General features: G+C 40.2%; 1 protein-coding gene across 3 annotated transcripts in view; it reads left to right on the top strand.

Annotated features, from left to right (window-relative positions):
- Positions 1-18,928, top strand: part of LOC106050871 (uncharacterized) — a 93,099-nt gene that overhangs the window by 18,138 nt on the left and 56,033 nt on the right. For all 3 annotated transcript variants that reach the window (XM_056038919.1, XM_056038920.1, XM_056038918.1), the window contains exon 9: positions 12,492-12,669. In XM_056038919.1, coding sequence (XP_055894894.1) covers positions 12,492-12,669 — 178 coding nt within the window. The remainder of the gene's footprint in view (positions 1-12,491; positions 12,670-18,928) is intronic.

The following is an 18,928-nucleotide window of genomic DNA, read 5'->3' as shown; positions in this document are numbered from 1 at the left end:
GAACAGAGTAGTTGATATATATCAGAGAGGAGAACAGAGTAGTTGATATGTACCAGAGAGGAGAACAGAGTAGTTGATATATACATACCAGAGAGGAGAACAGAGTAGTTGATATGTACCAGAGAGGAGAAGAGAGTAGTTGATATATACCAGAGAGGAGAACAGAGTAGTTGATATATACCAGAGAGGAGAAGAGAGTAGTTGATATATATCAGAGAGGAGAACAGAGTAGTTGACATATACCAGAGAGGAGAAGAGAGTAGTTGATATATACAAGAGAGGAGAACAGAGTAGTTGATATATACAAGAGAGGAGAACAGAGTAGTTGATAAATACCAGAGAGGAGAACAGAGTAGTTGATAAATACCAGAGAGGAGAACAGAGTAGTTGATAAATACCAGAGAGGAGAACAGAGTAGTTGATAAATACCAGAGAGGAGAACAGAGTAGTTGATAAATACCAGAGAGGAGAACAGAGTAGTTGATATATATCAGAGAGGAGAACATAGTAGTTGATATGTACAAGAGAGGAGAACAGAGTAGTTGATATTTATCAGAGAGGAGAACAGAGTAGTTGATATGTACCAGAGAGGAGAACAGAGTAGTTGATATATATCAGAGAGGAGAACATAGTAGTTGATATATACCAGAGAGGAGAATAGAGTAGTTGATATGTACCAGAGAGGAGAACAGAGTAGTTGATATATATCAGAGAGGAGAACAGAGTAGTTGATATATACCAGAGAGGAGAACAGAGTAGTTGATATATATCAGATAGGAGAACAGAGTAGTTGATATATATCAGAGAGGAGAACAGAGTAGTTGATATATACCAGAGAGGAGAACAGAGTAGTTGATATGTACCAGAGAGGAGAACAGAGTAGTTGATATATATCAGAGAGGAGAACAGAGTCGTTGATATGTATCAGAGAGGAGAACAGAGTAGTTGATATATATCAGAGAGGAGAACAGAGTCGTTGATATATACCAGAGAGGAGAACAGAGTAGTTGATATTTATCAGAGAGGAGAACAGATTAGTTGATATATACCAGAGAGGAGAACAGAGTAGTTGATATATATCAGAGAGGAGAACAGAGTAGTTGATATATATCAGAGAGGAGAACAGAGTAGTTGATATATATCAGAGAGGAGAACAGAGTAGTTGATATATATCAGAGAGTATCAGAGTAGTTGATATATATCAGAGAGGAGAACAGAGTAGTTGATATATATCAGAGAGGAGAACAGAGTAGTTGATAAATACAAGAGAGGAGAACAGAGTAGTTGATATAACAAGAAAAATAGAAAAAAAAATAACAAGGTTACAAAAGACAGTTTGTGTGGAAAAACAAATTCAAAATCGGCCCCCGAAGAGGTCCACCCAGGCAGGCTTCAATATTTTCAGAAAGAACATCCAAATGAAATTATATCAAAGACAAATGAGTGATAAGAATGGAGAAAGAAGGTTAACAGATCTTGTGTAGTGCCCCAACGGTCCCGCATATCAAAGGATAGGTGTAAGTGAATGTAAAGTTAGATGTGAACCTGGCCTAACTAGTTCCCCTATTAGACCTTGTGGTCTATAGGGCAAATGATGTAAAGTTCATCTGTTTTTGTGGCCTACGGTTAGCGAGGGTGTCATGTAGCCAGCACAACGACCAACCGCCTATACTTTTCCCCAACTAATGTCAGGTACCCATTAGAGCTGAGTGGACTCAGAGGCGCCCAAAGATTCCAAAGTTGAAAATCCCAGTCTTCACCAGGATTCGAACCCGGGACCCCCGGTTCGGAAGCCAAGCCTTTACTGCTCAGCCACCGCGCCTTCCCTGGCCTAACTGATGTCTTATAATTGATCTAATTGTTTTGAAAAGGCTCGGTCTCTTATTCTTTTTTTTTTTTTTTTTTTTTTTTTTTTTTCAAGAAATTACAATTCATTTAATATCTACTAATTTGTAGTCATTTTCAAAAAATTAAAAATAAAACATGAGTGGTCAACAAATTACAATTCATTTAATTTCTACTAATTTGTAGTCATTTTCAAAAAATTAAAAATAAAACATGAGTGATCAACAAATTACAATTCATTTAATTTCTACTAATTTGTAGTCATTTAAAAAAAAAAATAAAAATAAAACAATAGTGGTCAAGAAATTACAATTCATTTAATATCTACTAATTTGAAGTCATTTTAAAAATAAATAAAAATAAAACATGAGTGGTCAAGAAATTACAATTCATTTAATATCTACTAATTTGTAGTCATTTTAAAAAAAAAAATTAAAAAAAAAAATTAAATATGAGTGGTCAAGAAATTACAATTCATTCAATATCTACTAATTTGTAGTCATTTTCAAAAAATAAAAATAAAACAATAGTGGTTAAGAAATTACAATTCATTTAATATCTACTAATTTGTAGTCATTTTCAAAAAATTAAAAATAAAACATGAGTGGTCAACAAATTACAGTTCATTTAATTTCTACTAATTTGTAGTCATTTTCAAAAAAATAAAAATAAAACATGAGTGGTCAAGAAATTACAATTCATTTAATATCCACTAGTTTGACAACGCTGTCAATTGTAGTCAAACTGAATTGAAGTTATCTTATCTTGTAGACATTTTCCAAAAAAATTAAACGAAACAAAGGGAAATCTGTAGTGTGATTGTATCCAATTAGTTTATGTTTCCTTTTAAGCACTTGGCATTGTCATTGTCACTTTATGGTTAAAGGGGACATAATGTATTGCTCTTGGTGGTAGTACGAAAAGGAAAAAGTGACTGATTTCATCCTAAGCCTCCATTCTGTCTCGTCAAATAGTATTTTAGACATATAATAATAATTAATTTTACACAACAGAACAACATCTTTTCTATAAAGTAATACAGAGAAAAAGGACTTCCTTGATAAGTGGCCTCAGTATTTTTGCTTTAACAGTAACAATCTTCTACATAAATGAGTTTATTAACAAAGCTGCACAGCAACATTAACAATCTTTCCGGAAATTGACTTTGTAGCAATGCTATGTTCCCAGGTAGTAGCAAGTAATTAGGCAAGGCAAGCTAATATAGGTTTTATACAGCTGCCTTGTATGCCTTGTGTATTTAAAAAGACTGATCAGGGAACAGGTTAATCCCTCTCACGACAATTTTTAAAGGTCTCCTTGAGATGTAAGAGGGCTACTCTGGAATCATCAAGGTGGCCCTTGGGTCTGTTAGAATCGTTCTGGGATAGTTAACCAAGCAAAGGTACTGCTGTATCACGATTGTTCAGGGTTCTGTTAGGGTCATGTGTAAATTATTTCAGGATAGGGGTGTCGATTAAGGATTCTTTTTTCTCTCATTACGAGGGGTTTAAAAAAAAAATAAAAAAAATTGATAAATAAATAAAAAATAGTTAATTTGTCTTAAACTATTGCATTATTCATAAAAGATTCTTGACTTTCAATTGTCTGCCCTTGTCTATATTCTTTAGGATTATTGGTTTTGGTTATTTTTGTTTCTAGTCTCTTCGCAGGCTCCATTCAGTTGCGTCTTGTTTTCTTGTTCCTTTGTTTCCCGGTATGTCTAGGATGAGGCTGCCGCTAAGATATAGACATTGTCATAGTGTTCTTGTTACGTTTCCACGGGCTTGCCGTGTTCTGTGAGTGTTGTACAGACACACTTGATGTTGACTTGTGACATGCTCTCCGATCATGTGATCAAAGAGGACGTAACCGCGAGGGAGAAATAATTCTTCAAAAGTGTTGACTTCCCTTTAAAAAACAGTTCTTGAGTAGTTTTCCATAGATAAATAAAGTTCGATTTGATTCCTATCCCGCATCTCTCAGCCCACACTCTCTTTAACCCAGGTACATACACACTCTCACACACTCGCATAACCACTTAAACTAACTGACATAATACCAATAGAGTAACTTTACAGAATGATTACAGTATTTAGATTTTTATCTCTGAGGTCTGACAATTTAATCAAGGACAATAAATTATACAATAATTACAATTTCTATCTAACCAGTATAGTTATCAATTCTATGTTCAATTATTTTTCTAAATATTAACTCTAGATTATAAGGATTTAAAGATACATTGTTATTAACAACTTTAATTCTACTGTGCCACACAAGACTTCTGTATTCACTCACTATTATTAGATTAAATTTATGAATCCTCTTACTTTTGATTTTAGGCAATTTATTTAAAACAATAGCTAGGTTAAGAGTAACATTGGGGTTACAGTTTGCCTCTAGTAGGACTTTCATAGTGCATCTAACATTATCAAATATTTTACATTTTAAAAACATATGGCTTTCATTGTTACCATTATCTGTGTGACAGAAAACACATGTGTGTACATTTCTTTTCTTACTTCCTACAGGGGTCATCCCGAAGATTAGTCTGTATGTTATTTCTCTGGCTTTGGGTGTAATGTGTTTGCTGTGTAGGTTTATAAAAGTGTCTCTGAAATCTATTGCACCTAACTCTCTACTCCATTTGATCCTATTGAATAATCTTTCTTGTAACTGTTTCTTAAGTGTTGTATATGTGTCTTTTAATTTACTGTGTATTAGATGTTCATTGCCAGGGAGTATTCTTGATATGGATCTGTAAAATGGATGTGTGTTTGTACCAAAGTGGTGTGGGGTGTCATTTTTTATTGGAATTATTTTATTTAACCTTAAGCCGTAGTAGTATATTGTTAATGGAAAATTGTTTGGGTTCTTGGCTACTTGTCCTATGTATTTTAATCTAAGTGCTTGTATTTTGGTTCTGATGTCCTGTAAGTTTATCCCCCCATCCTCTTTGTTTTGTATAAGTGTTGTGTGTTTAATGTTCCTGATAGTGCTTTTAAATATAAAATTCCTAATGATTGTGTTTATGCTTGGTATAAAAGTTGGTGGAGGTTCTGTGATGTTTGCTAAATAAACTATCTTCGGGATGACCAGGTTGTTTACTAGTATTGCTCTACCAAATATAGTAGTTGCTGTATAATGAAATCTTTTAAGTGTGTTTTTGGTTTTGTTTAAAATATTTTCCCACTGCTGTGTGTGGTAATATGTTGGGTTGCTTGTCCACGTGATGCCGCATATTTTAATTGCCTTCTCTATTTTAAGGTTAAAGGGGATGTTTAAGGGGATTTCCCACCTGCCCAATCCCATAATACAAGATTTATTTATGTTGATTTTTGACCCGCTTGCCCTCCCAAATTGAATAAACTTATCTATGATTGCGTCTATGTCTTTTTCTGAGGAGGGAAAAAGGGTGGTGTCATCAGCGTATGCTTTAACTTTAACTACGGGCGTGGGGCCTGGGATTTTTATCCCCGTGATTCCACTGTCTAGCCTGATGGTTTCTAAAAGGGGTTCTAGGCAAAGGGTGTATAAAAAGGGAGAAAGGGGACACCCTTGTCTAACAGATCTTCTAATAGGGATACTGCCACTAAGGGTTTGGTTTATTATGAGTTTGCTTGTGGCATCAGTGTAAACTAGCTTTATGTATTTCTTCATTCTTCCATCTGTCTTCGTCTTGTCTAGTATTTTGAAAAGGTAATCATGGTCTATTCTGTCAAAGGCTTTTTCCTGGTCAATAGAAAAGAAGGCTGCTTTCAAGTCTTTGTCTTTACAGTAATATATAATGTCTCTTAAAAAATGGTTAAGTTCGTCGATGTTTTTGTCTGGGTTGCTACAGTATTGGTCCTGTCCTATTAAGTGTGGTATGAGGGGTTTTAGTCTTAAAAAAATCATTTTCGTCAGGAGTTTGTAGTCGGTGTTTAGAAGTGAGATCGGTCGAAAGTCGCTAGGTGAGGTGTTGTTTTCTTGTTTTTTTGGTAGAAGTGTGATGTATGCTAAGTTGAAATCTCTAGGTAACTGTTCTGTCACTAACATGTCGCTGTATAGATTTAATAGTAGGGGTCCTATTTGGGGAAAAAAGGCTTTGTAAAATTCAAACGTCAGACCGTCTGGGCCAGGGGATTTGTTGTTTTGTGTTGTATCTAAAGCAGCCCTCAGTTCGTCTAGCGTAAAGGGAGCGTCTGTCTCTATCTGTTCTGTAATTGGTATTTCTTTGCAGTTCTGTAAAAATACTTTTTGTGCGTTGTCGTCCGTCTGTTCCTTGTCATACAAATTAGTAAAGTGTTTCGTAAATGTGTCTGTTATTTTGTCCAGGTCGTGTATAGTTTCTCCTTTACTATCAACAATGTTGTCAATAGTTCTGTCAATTTGAATGTTTTGTTCTGCTGATAAAAAAAGTTTGTTAGGCCCTTCGGTTATTTTTTTACTTTTGCACCTCAATTCCGCTCCTTTGTATTGATAGTTAAATAGTTCTTCTAGTTGTGTTAGTATATGTGTTTTGGCTGCTTCGTCTTCTTCGTGTGTTAGTAAATTTTTAAGTCTTTCCTCTTCTTTTTTTCCTTTTTGAGTTAACTAGTGTGGCCAGTATTTGGCTTTGCTGCTTAATGGAGCTTTTAATTAGCGTCCATATTTGTGTGACTTTGAAATGGGGTGTGTTTGAGTCATGTATTATATTTTTGAGGAGGTTTGCGATTGTTTTTAAATAGAGCGGGTCATTTAGGAGGTCGTTGTTAAGTTTCCAGATCGGTGTTTTTTGTTTTTTCTTTTTTAGTTTTGGGTTCAGCAGTTCCACTAAGACTCCTTTGTGGTCTGTATATTGTAACGTCTCTACGAGATGTGTTACACTTTTTGTTTCGCACGCCCTTGGCACATACACTCTATCTATCCGTGTTTCTATTTGGTGTGCCTTGTCCCTGAACGTGGTGACCCGGCCCGTGACCTCTACTTCTCTATAGGCATCTACTAACCGGAAAGCCTTGATGACTCCCCCCAAATAGTCATGCGTTTTAATTGTTACATGAGGAGTAGGACCCTCTGTGTTTGTGTTTTGCTTGTCTAATTGGGAATCAATGTAATTTAAATCACCTCCTACTATCAAATTTTCTCCTGCGTACTGAGTGTGTAGAATGTCACTTAGCATTCCAAAAAACTCTTGTTTCTCTTTTTTTTGAGCGGGTGCATAAATGTTGACTAACGTGTATGTGTGTTTTTGTGAGCTTGTCCTAATTATTACTATCCTCCCGCTATTGTCTTGATATGAGTGTGTGGTTGAAAACCTATTGGATGTTTGTAAAATGGCTGTCCCTCGTGGCTTTCTACCTAAACTAAAATAACGCTCCCGGAGGCCCATAAGAGAGACTGCTTTTTTGGCCTTGTACTCTAACTGTGTGTTGGTCTCTTGCAGAAAGATAAAATCTGGCTTGTATTTCCTTGTGAGGTGTGCTATGTAGGTGTGTTTAAAGTTAAGCCCTCTGATGTTGAGTGTCAAAATTTTGATGTCTGCCATGAGTGTGTGAGATTGGTTTGCGTGTTTGTTATTCTATTGTGTGTGTGTGCGTTTTATCTTTAAGAGTTGCTTTGTTGTTTATGTGTTTGAATGTGTGTTAGGGTCCTCGCCCTCATCTATGACTAGCACTGACGGGGAGTCTGGAAAGTTCAGCTCGAGCTTGAACTGTTCTTCCTCTCTTTTCTCCTCCTCTACCCGGGGATCCTCGTTTAGATCCTCTGATGAGGAAGAGAGAGAGAGGGCCCTCTTTCTTGTTATTTTGGTTGGGGTGGTGGGTGCTGAACTTGCCCCTCCGGATGTTTTAATTTTTTTACTTTGCTTAGATTTGTTTTCAGGGCTGTTAGGTGGGGGGAGACCACTTGGAGTAGCTCCCATAGCTTCTATTTGTTTTTTTCCCCCTCCTTTGCTGCTTTCAACCATTGTGAAGCCATCTTTTTTTAGCTGTTGATCAATCTCGGATTGCTTTTTCTCTCCCTCCCCTTTAAGGGCCATGGCATAGGAGATTTTCCCTCCTACCTCCTTTGCACCTTCTGTGGGGTTTTGGTCCCGTCTGGGGTTCGCCCTATTTGGACACTGGTTTGACCAGTGCTGATCCTGTCCGCAATGCCAGCACTGTTGTCTACGTCCCGGGATGGTCACGAGGACCTTTTAGGTCCTCGGATCGTCCTCATATCGTAACTGAATATAATGGGGGAGTTCAGTCTGTTTGCGGAGTTTGATCCAAGCCGCCCACTTATCTGAGTTGCCTAGCTTGATTGGCTCTATCTTGGAGCCTTCTTCTGCAAAGGCTCCAAAGATTTCTCCTATCTTTGATTTGTTTATGGTTGGTGCTACCCAGTGAAGGGTAACCCTGATTTTTTCGTCTTCTAAGGTACAGACATCTACCTTGAAGTCCTTATCATTCCCGAATGATTCCCTAGTATACGGGTTCTCACTCGGGCGGATGTTTGGACCAGGAACCAGACAAAGGGGTTTTCGAAGCGATAGAGAGAACTCACTTCGTCCGGTGTTAGTTTCAGGCCCTCTATTAGGCTCACCATAGTGGCCTTAACAGCCCCTTGGCCTGACAGCTTTAGAAGCAAGGTACCTGGTCCTTTTTTTTCAATAAAAAATGTCTTAACTGACATTTTACAAAGGTTTATCACAAGTACAGAGACAGAAAAGAGACGATAACTACACTACAAACTACACAGTACTTTACTACACAACCCTCGCGCCGTCCACTCTAAACAGTAACACACAAAAATCCACAGAATCACAAAAAAACCACAGAAACACAAGTAATCCACAGAAATAAATCCTCAAGTGTTAGCTACTTAATCAATCTCTTATTCGAATCCTCAAAAAAAAAATAAAAAATTCCGCAATAAAAAAAATGTTTAGAAAAATGAAGTTTATAAGATCACTATTCATTTTAAATTAGGTCTATTTTATAATGCATACTAATTAGTTTTTTCTCTTTGAAAAACTGCTTGCATAACTGATTTTAAAAATTAGATTTTTCGCTTTCAGAAAAAAAAAGTAGCCGTTGCATCAGAACTTTGATGGTCTAAAATATTGTGATGTCGGATTTTCAATATCTTTTCTAGTTTACGAGATCTAAACGAGACGGACGGACAGACGGACAGACATTTCGCACAAAACTAATAGCGTCTTTTCCCCTTTCGGGGGCCGCTAAAAAACCAGCTCATTGTATAAATTAGATCTAGTTATAATCCGGCGGCGTAGGCCACTGCAACCTATGCCACCGCAGTGGGCCCAACACTTTTATAGGACCCGCGCTAATTTTAGGTGTATAAATTATTAAATTAAACCATTTTATAACTTATAACAGATTTCCCGCGGCCTCCTGTCGATTTAACAGGTGGTCCTGGAAATCTCCTGAAATTGCAAAATATACGAAAAAGTCCTGGAAATATCCGGAAATTATTAAAATCTTTTGAAAACTCATACAAATCTCCTGAAATATATAGACGAAAATTGTCATTTTGAGGTGTCATTTAATAAGGAAAACCCCAATCCTAAGTGCGATAAAAAAAAAACGGCATTATGCAATGCCCGCAATTGTGGAATCTAGTGAAAGAAGCTTCTCGCGCCTCAAACTAATGAAGAATTACTTGAGATCAACTATTTTCGTAGATAGATTGAAACATTTGGTAAATCTTACTATTGAGCGTGATCTATGTAGGAAATAGAATTTTTATGATGTACTGTATGACTTCGCTACACGCAAGGCTCGTAAAGTAATTATGTACATAGTAAAGAATGAATAAAATGCAAAGACAAATTTATTTTCTAATACAAAATCTTAATTTCCACTTATTATCCGTATCCCTACCCAAACTTGGACACACGAAATCCGTTTCGCATAGGGCTCTACAATGGTTAAGTCCGTTTCTGCTATTTAGTGACGGATGAATACCACTTCCCCCCCCCCCTCTTTTTTTTTTTTTTTTGCATCTTTAATTACCTAGGATAACTCCCTCCGTCCGAGTTGCAAAATAAAAGAGTGATCTTTCCATGGTGTCCAAACTCTTAAGCGTGCTCTTTCGCCTCGATAGTTACTACATAGTAGATTTATTCCCCCCCCCCTTTTTTTTGTTTTTTACGTGAGGTAGAAATAAAAAAACAGTGATATTTGTTTGTTACAACGGTCCGGCCCTGCTATTTTGTGACTTCGTGTTCTCCCCCCCCCCCCGCTCTTGTCTTCTCGTGGACTATCCGCAGAAATAAGAGAGTGATCTTTCCTTTACTTCTCGTTTAAACTGTTGGGGGAAGAAGAGAATTATATATATATAGATAATTGACCTAGACTAACAATACAAGCTGTGCTATTAGAGATATTTTTACAAATTATTTTTGTTTAGGTTTTAGCTTTCATGCTTTTATCTTTCTCAATACGCTATAATCCTTTCACTTGTCTGGACCTGTTGGAAAGGGATGGGAAAGGAAGAAGGGGGGTATCTCGGTGATCGCCTTTTAAATGTATTTATATACAAAAAAAAAAGGACTTGACTTCAAACTGGAGGGCTCCGCATCTTCAAGCCAGTACACACTAGCCTGGGTGCTAGGCAATAGGACAATAGAAGGTTTTATAGTTCTCAGTTGTTAGCTTCAAACTTTAAAGCGGCGACCTATAAAGCACAAAGAGGACTAATACCACCTTATTAGTCAAGTGCTATGTCTTTCCCTTGTTTGAGGGACCAAACAAAATAAAATAATTAATGGTCGATATTGTTCGGACGCGTCTTGGTTCTCGGATCGAAACTAAAAAGGGCCGGACCTTTTCCTTACACAATCTTTTGCATTTTTTCCATTGTCTTTGTTTAAATCTAGGGACATTATTTGGCAGTGAATGGAAGTGTAACTGATCAAGAAAACAAAAATGTGCACAAAAATAGGGGAGTTGGGATCAAACCCGATAGAGGCTATAATAGGAAAAGACCTGAAAAAAGCTTGTGAAAGTACACATTTACAGTACTTTATTTGATGAGTCTTTTACCCAAGATCTGTGTATTGTTATTAGGACTAGCTTATTTTATGTACCCTGCATTTTCCGATACACAATTTCACACACAAAAAATAATTGTATAAATAAAAATTGTAGTGACTTTAAAAATTATATTAGCCAGATCATTCGTAAAATTAAACTACATAACTTAAGACCTAAACATAAATATATTCTTCATCACGGCAACCGTTATGGCGATTCCAAAGAAATTTTTCTGGCATTTCTTCATTTCCCCAATTTCCTTCTTCGTGTTTTCTTCCATTGGCCTCCTTCAGTCGTGAAACGCCTATGGTTCATTGCGAACACTTTTTCATATGGCTGTGAATTTTATAGAGACACTTACGTCCACATATATTGCAGGTCAAGGTGGCGTTCGATTTGGTGCTAGAGGAGCTGGCCATTTTCAGTGTGGCACGCTTTTCTTCAAGAATCGAGGCCCATGTTTTCTCGCTATCTATTCTTGGTCACCGTCTCCCTCCAACTAGTGCGGTCTAAGGTTATGTCTTCCCCTGGTCAGTATCAGATCTGATTTTCAATCCCTTTTTATCACATCAACGTAAGGAGGTGGGGTGACCAGTTTTTCTTGAGCCAGTCGCAAGTTGTCCGTACAGAATGATTTTCGGGATGCAATTGTCATCCGTCAGGCGAACATGTCCGAGCCAGCGCAGGCGGCGTTCCCTGAGGAACGTACAGATGATGGGAAGGCCTGTCCTTGCGAGGATCTCAGTTTTTTTTCACTCTTTCTTTCCATGTTATTTTTAAGATTCTTCGAAGGCAGCGCAAGTGGAATGAGTTTAGTTTTCTCTCTTGTTTTGTGTAGGTTGTTCACGACTCACTGCCGTACAGTAACGTGCTAAGAACGCATGCCTTGTAGACCACAATTTTGGTCGCTGTGGTGAGCTTCTAGTTTTCCCAAACACTTGGTGGGAGTCTAGCGAAGGTTGATGCGGCCTTTACTATGAGTTTTATTCTGTCTCCTCTTCTAGTGACAGGTCACCTTGAATTGTAGATCCAAGGTAGCAGAATTCGCTTTCATCTCGTGTTTTCTTATATTATCAAATGCAGACGCTACTTAAAAAGAGATGATTACGTCCCTCGCGTGTCCCTAGGTCAATCTAATCATGCATGTTAATAGCTTAAACCCTGATAAGTTATTGGTTATCCTTGTATAGCTCAGTGGCTAGCGTGTCGGCTTTCATTGAGACTCGAGACCTTGAGTTTGTGAATTTGAATTCAGACCCAGCAACATTTGAAAAGGCAGTAATGACATTTGCGGATAGAAGTCATAAAATTCCCCAAATTTACACCAGAGTAAAAAAAAGTTTCTCTTTCAGACCACGCGGTCATCTGTTTCTGTGGCTCACTATTAACAAGTGTCGTGTGGCCAGTACAATCACCAACCGCATTTATTTTTTCCCAACTAATGTCAGGTACCCATTAGAACTAGGTGGACTCAGATGTGCCCTCGAAATTTAAAAAACTAAGTCTTTACCAGGATTCAAACCCGAAACCCTCCGGTTTGAAAGCCGAGCGCTTTACCACTCAGCCATCTCGCATCCAGTCTACACTCAATACCTTCAAGTACTCTAGTAATCGATCACTTGATGAATTTTGTGTGATCTTCAGGTGTACAGTGAATTCGAGAGCAGGAATTATACCGATAGCCTGTGTTCGTCTAACATGGCTGTTATCAGAAGGCAAGCATTGATTCTGATCTATAATTTTGTACAGCCCACTACCATTAAAGACAAGACTGTGGGCAACTGGTGGGGTCAATTCAACGTCACTATTTCTCCTGTACTCGGTGAGTAGATATGGTAGAGCATGGACAGAGGCGATAGGGTCCTTTTTATTCAAGGGGGTGCATATTGTCAATGCGCCCGTGAAAGTTTTCTTTTTTAGATAGGATCTATACTAATATAATTTTTAAAATTAACAAAATGTTTACAAAATGAGGTCGAAGGTATTTACAGGCATATTCGTGAATGATTTAGTAATTTTTTATCAGGTAAAAAAAATATTGTAATCCCATCTTTCTGTATAAGGTGCGGCATAAAGATCTCCCACATTTGGGCACCGTATGGGCTGTAGTGGCAGTAAGGAGGTGAGACAAGTTTCATTCGATTGGCTAAGATCTACCATTTATAGTTAGAAGAACAATATTCCTTTCTGTTTCATAATTCATCAATCTAACGGGTGATACTCGTCACTTTGTTGAAGCCTACAATGAAAACAATTTGTAATAGCTACGCATTGCTTTTGGTCGAAATAAAGTTGTACCAGACCGGATACTAGACCAGATACCAGACCAGATACGTTGTTTTTTTAAACCCATTAAAACAAACCTTTTGATGTACTTTGCAGAAATATAAGTATTTTGTTTTCTAGATAGTTGTTTTTTTTTTTGGTAGATTCATTCATGGATTTTTATGCCTCACCATTGTCGTCCGATGGTCTCCAGTTGAGACTTGCAATATTCCATCCCCTGCTATCTTCCATCCCCTGCAACCTTACATCCCCTGCAACCTTCCATCCCCTGCAATATTCCATCCACTGCAATCTTCCATCCCCTGCAATCTTCCATCCCTTGCAATATTCCATCCACTGCAATCTTACATCCCCTGCAATCTTCCATCTCCTGCAATATTCCATCCCCTGCAATCTTCCATCCCCATCAATCTTCCATCTCCTGCAATATTCCATCTCCTGCAATATTCCATCCACTGCAATCTTCCATCCCCTGCAATCTTCCATCCACTGCAATCTTACATCCCCTGCAATCTTCCATCTCCCGCAATATTCCATCCCCTGCAATCTTCCATCCCATGCAATATTCTATCCACTGCAATTTTCCATCTCCTGCAATATTCCATCCACTGCAATCTTCCATCCCCTTGCCATATTCCATCCACTGCAATATTCCATCCCCTGCAATCTTCCGTCCCCTGCAATCTTCCATCCCCTGCTATCTTCCATCCCCTACAATCTTCCATCCCCTGCTATCTTCCATCCCCTGCAATCTTCCATCCACTGCAATCTTCCATCCCCTGCAATCTTCCATCCCCTGCTATCTTCCATCCCCTGCAATCTTCCATCCCCTGCTTTCTTCCATCCCCTGCAATCTTCCATCCCCTGCTATCTTCCATCCCCTGCAATCTTCCATCCCCTGCAATCTTCCATCCCCTGCTATCTTCCATCCCCTGCAATCTTCCATCCCCTGCTATCTTCCATTCACTGCAATCTTCCATCCACTGCAATCTTCCATCTCCTGCAATATTCCATCCCCTGCTATCTTCCATCCCCTGCAATCTTCCATCCACTACAATCTTCCATTCCCTGCAATCTTCCATCCACTGCATTATTCCATTCACTGCAATCTTCCATCCACTGCAATCTTCCATCTCCTGCAATATTCCATCCCCTGCTATCTTCCATCCCCTGCAACCTTCAATCCCCTGCAACCTTCTATTCCCTGCAATATTCCATCCACTGCAATTTTCATCCCCTGCAATCTTCCATCCCTTGCAATATTCCATCCACTGCAATCTTACATCCCCTGCAATCTTCCATCTCCTGCAATATTCCATCCCCTGCAATCTTCTATCCCCTGCAATCTTCCATCTCCTGCAATATTCCATCCACTGCAATCTTCCATCCCCTGCAATCTTCCATCCCCTGTAATATTCCATCTCCTGCAATATTCCATCCACTGCAATCTTACATCCCCTGCAATCTTCCATCTCCTGCAATATTCCATCCCCTGCAATCTTCCATCTCCTGCAATCTTCCATCTCCTGCAATATTCCATCCACTGCAATCTTCCATCCCCTGCAATCTTCCATCCCCTGTAATATTCCATCCACTGCAATATTCCATCCCCTGCAATCTTCCATCCACTGCAATCTTCCATCCACTGCAATCTTCCATCCCCTGCAATATTCTATCCACTGCAATCTTCCATCCCCTGCAATCTTCCATCTCCTGCAATATTCCATCCACTGCAATCTTCCATCCCCTGCTATCTTCCATCCCCTGCAATCTTCCATCCCCTGCAATCTTCCATCTCCTGCAATCTTCCATCCACTACAATCTTCCATTCCCTGCAATCTTCCATCTCCTGCAATATTCCATCCACTGCAATCTTTCATCCCTTGCAATCTTCTATCCCCTGTAATATTCCATCCACTGCAATATTCCATCCACTGCAATCTTCCATCCCCTGTAATATTCCATCCACTGCAATCTTACATCCCCTGCAATCTTCCATCTCCCGCATTATTCCATCCCCTGCAATCTTCCATCCCCTGCAATATTCTATCCACTGCAATTTTCCATCTCCTGCAATATTCCATCCACTGCAATCTTCCATCCCCTGCAATCTTCCATCTCCTGCAATATTCCATCCACTGCAATCTTCCATCCCCTGCAATATTCTATCCACGGCAATCTTCCATCCCCTGAAATATTCCATCCCCTGAAATATTCCATCCCCTGCAATCTTCCATCCCCTGCAATCTTCCATCCCTTGCAATATTCCATCTACTGCAATCTTACATCCCCTGCAATCTTCCATCCCCTGCAATCTTCTATCCCCTTTAATATTCGATCCCCTGCAATCTTCCATCACCTGCAATTTTCTATCCACTGCATACTTACATCCCCTGCAATCTTCCATCCCCTGCAATATTCCATCCACTGCAATCTTCCATCCACTGCAATCTTCCATCCCCTGCAATATTCTATCCACTGCAATCTTCCATCCCCTGCAATCCTCCATCCCCTGCAATCTTCCATCCCCTGCTATCTTCCATCCCCTGCAATCTTCCATCCCCTGCAACCTTCCATCCCCTGCAATATTCTATCCCTTGCAATCTTTCACCCCCTGCAATCTTCCATCCCCTGCTATCTTCCATCCCCTGCAATCTTCCATCACCTGCAATTTCTATCCACTGCATACTTACATCCCCTGCAATCTTCCATCCCCTGCAATATTTCATCCACTGCAATCTTCCATCCCCTGCAATCTTCCATCCCTTGCAATATTCCATCCACTGCAATCTTACATCCCCTGCAATCTTCCATCTCCTGCAATATTCCATCCCCTGCAATCTTCCATCCCCTGCAATCTTCCATGCCCTGCAATCTTCCATCCCCTGCAATATTCCATCCACTACAATCTTCCATCCACTGCAATCTTCCATCCCCTGCAATCTTCCATGCCCTGCAATCTTCCATCCCCTGCAATATTCTATCCACTGCAATCTTCCATTCCCTGTAATCTTCCATCCCCTGCAACCTTCCATCCACTGCATTATTCCATTTTCTGCAATATTCCATCCACTGCATTATTCCATCCACTGCAATCTTCCATCCACTGCAATCTTCCATCTCCTGCAATATTCCATCCCCTGCTATCTTCCATCCCCTGCAACCTTCCTTCCCCTGCAACCTTCCATCCCCTGCAATATTCCATCCACTGCAATCTTCCATCCCCTGCAATCTTCCATCCCTTGCAATTTTCCATTCACTGCAATCTTACATCCCCTGCAATCTTCCATCTCCTGCAATCTTCCATCCCCTGCAATCTTCCATCCCCATCAATCTTCCATCTCCTGCAATATTCCATCCACTGCAATATTCCATCCACTGCAATCTTCCATCCCCTGTAATATTCCATCCACTGCAATATTCCATCCACTGCAATCTTCCATCCCCTGCAATATTCCATCCACTGCAATCTTCCATCCCCTATAATATTCCATCCACTGCAATCTTACATCCCCTGCAATCTTCCATCTCTCGCAATATTCCATCCCCTGCAATCTTCCATCCCCTGCAGGATTCTATCCACTGCAATTTTCCATCTCCTGCAATATTCCATCCCCTGCAATCTTCCATCCCCTGCAATCTTCCATCTCCTGCAATATTCCATCCACTGCAATCTTCCATCCCCTGCAATATTCTATCCACTGCATTCTTCCATCCCCTAAAATATTTCATCCACTGCAATCTTCCATCCCCTGCAATCTTCCATCCCTTGCAATATTCCATCTACTGCAATCTTACATCCCCTGCAATCTTCCATCCCCTGCAATCTTCTATCCCCTGCAATATTCGATCCCCTGCAATCTTCCATCACCTGGAATTTTCTATCCACTGCATACTTACATCCCCTGCAATCTTCCATCCCCTGCAATATTCGATCCCCTGCAATCTTCCATCACCTGCAATTTTCTATCCCCTGCAATCTTCCATCACCTGCAATTTTCTATCCACTGCTTACTTACATCCCCTGCAATCTTCCATCCCCTGCAATATTCCATCCACTGCAATCTTCCATCCACTGCAATCTTCCATCCCCTGCAATATTCCATCCACTGCAATCTTCCATCCCTTGCAATTTTCTATCCACTGCAATCTTCCATCCCCTGCAATCCTCCATCCCCTGCAATCTTCCATCCCCTGCTATCTTCCATTCCCTGCAATCTTCCATCCCCTGCAACCTTCCATCCCCTGCAATATTCTATCCCTTGCAATCTTCCATCCCCTGCAATCTTCCATCCCCTGCTATCTTCCATCCCCTGCAATCTTCCATCACCTGCAATTTCTATCCACTGCATACTTACATCCCCTGCAATCTTCCATCCCCTGCAATATTCCATCCACTGCAATCTTCCATCCACTGCAATCTTCCATCCCCTGCAATATTCCATCCACTGCAATCTTCCATCCCTTGCAATTTTCTATCCACTGCATTCTTCCATCCCCTGCTATCTTCCATCCCCTGCAATCTTCCATTTCCTGCAACCTTCCATCCCCTGAAATATTCTATCCCTTGCAATCTTCCATCCCCTGTAATATTCCATCCCCTGCAATCTTCCATCCACTGCAATCTTCCATCCCCTGCAATATTCCATCCACTGCATTATTCCATCCCCTGCTATCTTCCATCCCCTGCAACCTTCCATCCCCTGCAATAGTCCATCCCCTGCAATCTTCCATCCCCTGCAATCTTCCATCCTCTGCAATTTTCAATCCCCTGCAATCTTCCATCCCCTGCAATCTTCCATCCCTTGCAATCTTCCATCCCCTGCTATCTTCCATCCCCTGCAATCTTCCATCACCTGCAATTTCTATCCACTGCATACTTACATCCCCTGCAATCTTCCATCCCCTGCAATATTCCATCCACTTCTATCATCCATCCACTGCAATCTTCCATCCCCTGCAATATTCCATCCACTGCAATCTTCCATCCCCTGCAATTTTCTATCCACTGCAATCTTCCATCCCCTGCAATCTTCCATCCCCTGCAATCTTCCATTTCCTGCAATATTCCATCCACTGCAATATTCCATCCCCTGCAATCTTCCATCCCCTGCAATCTTCCATCCAATGCAATCTTCCATCCCCTGCAATATTCTATCCAATCTTCCATCCCCTGCAATCTTCCATCCCCTGCAATATTCTATCCAATCTTCCATCCCATGCAATATTCTATCCAATCTTCCATCCCCTGCAATATTCTATCCAATCTTCCATCCCCTGCATTCTTCCATCCAATCTTCCATCCCCTGCAATCTTCCATCCACTGCAATCTTCCATCACCTGCAATATTCTATCCAATCTTCCATCCCATGCAATATTCTATCCAATCTTCCATCCCCTGCAATCTTCCATCCACTGCAATCTTCCATCCCCTGCAATATTCTATCCAATCTTCCATCCCCTGCAATCTTCCATCCACTACAATCTTCCATCCCCTGCAATCTTACATCCCCTGCAATATTCCATCCCCTGCAATATTCCATCCACTGCATTATTCCATCCCCTGCAATCTTCCATCCCCTGCAATAGTCCATCCACTGCAATCTTCCATCCCCTGCAATCTTCCATTCCCTGCAATCTTCCATCCCCTGCAATATTCCATCCACTGCATTATTCCATCCCCTGCTATCTTCCATCCCCTGCAACCTTCCATCCCCTGCAATAGTCCATCCCCTGCAATCTTCCATCCCCTGCAATCTTCCATCCCCTGCAATTTTCAATCCCCTGCAATCTTC

The sequence above is a fragment of the Biomphalaria glabrata genome, chromosome 8 (genome assembly GCF_947242115.1).
Source record: "Biomphalaria glabrata chromosome 8, xgBioGlab47.1, whole genome shotgun sequence".
Taxonomy (NCBI): domain Eukaryota; kingdom Metazoa; phylum Mollusca; class Gastropoda; family Planorbidae; genus Biomphalaria; species Biomphalaria glabrata.
Note: the sequence above shows the minus strand (reverse complement) of the source record. Positions and strands in the feature narration are given on the sequence as shown.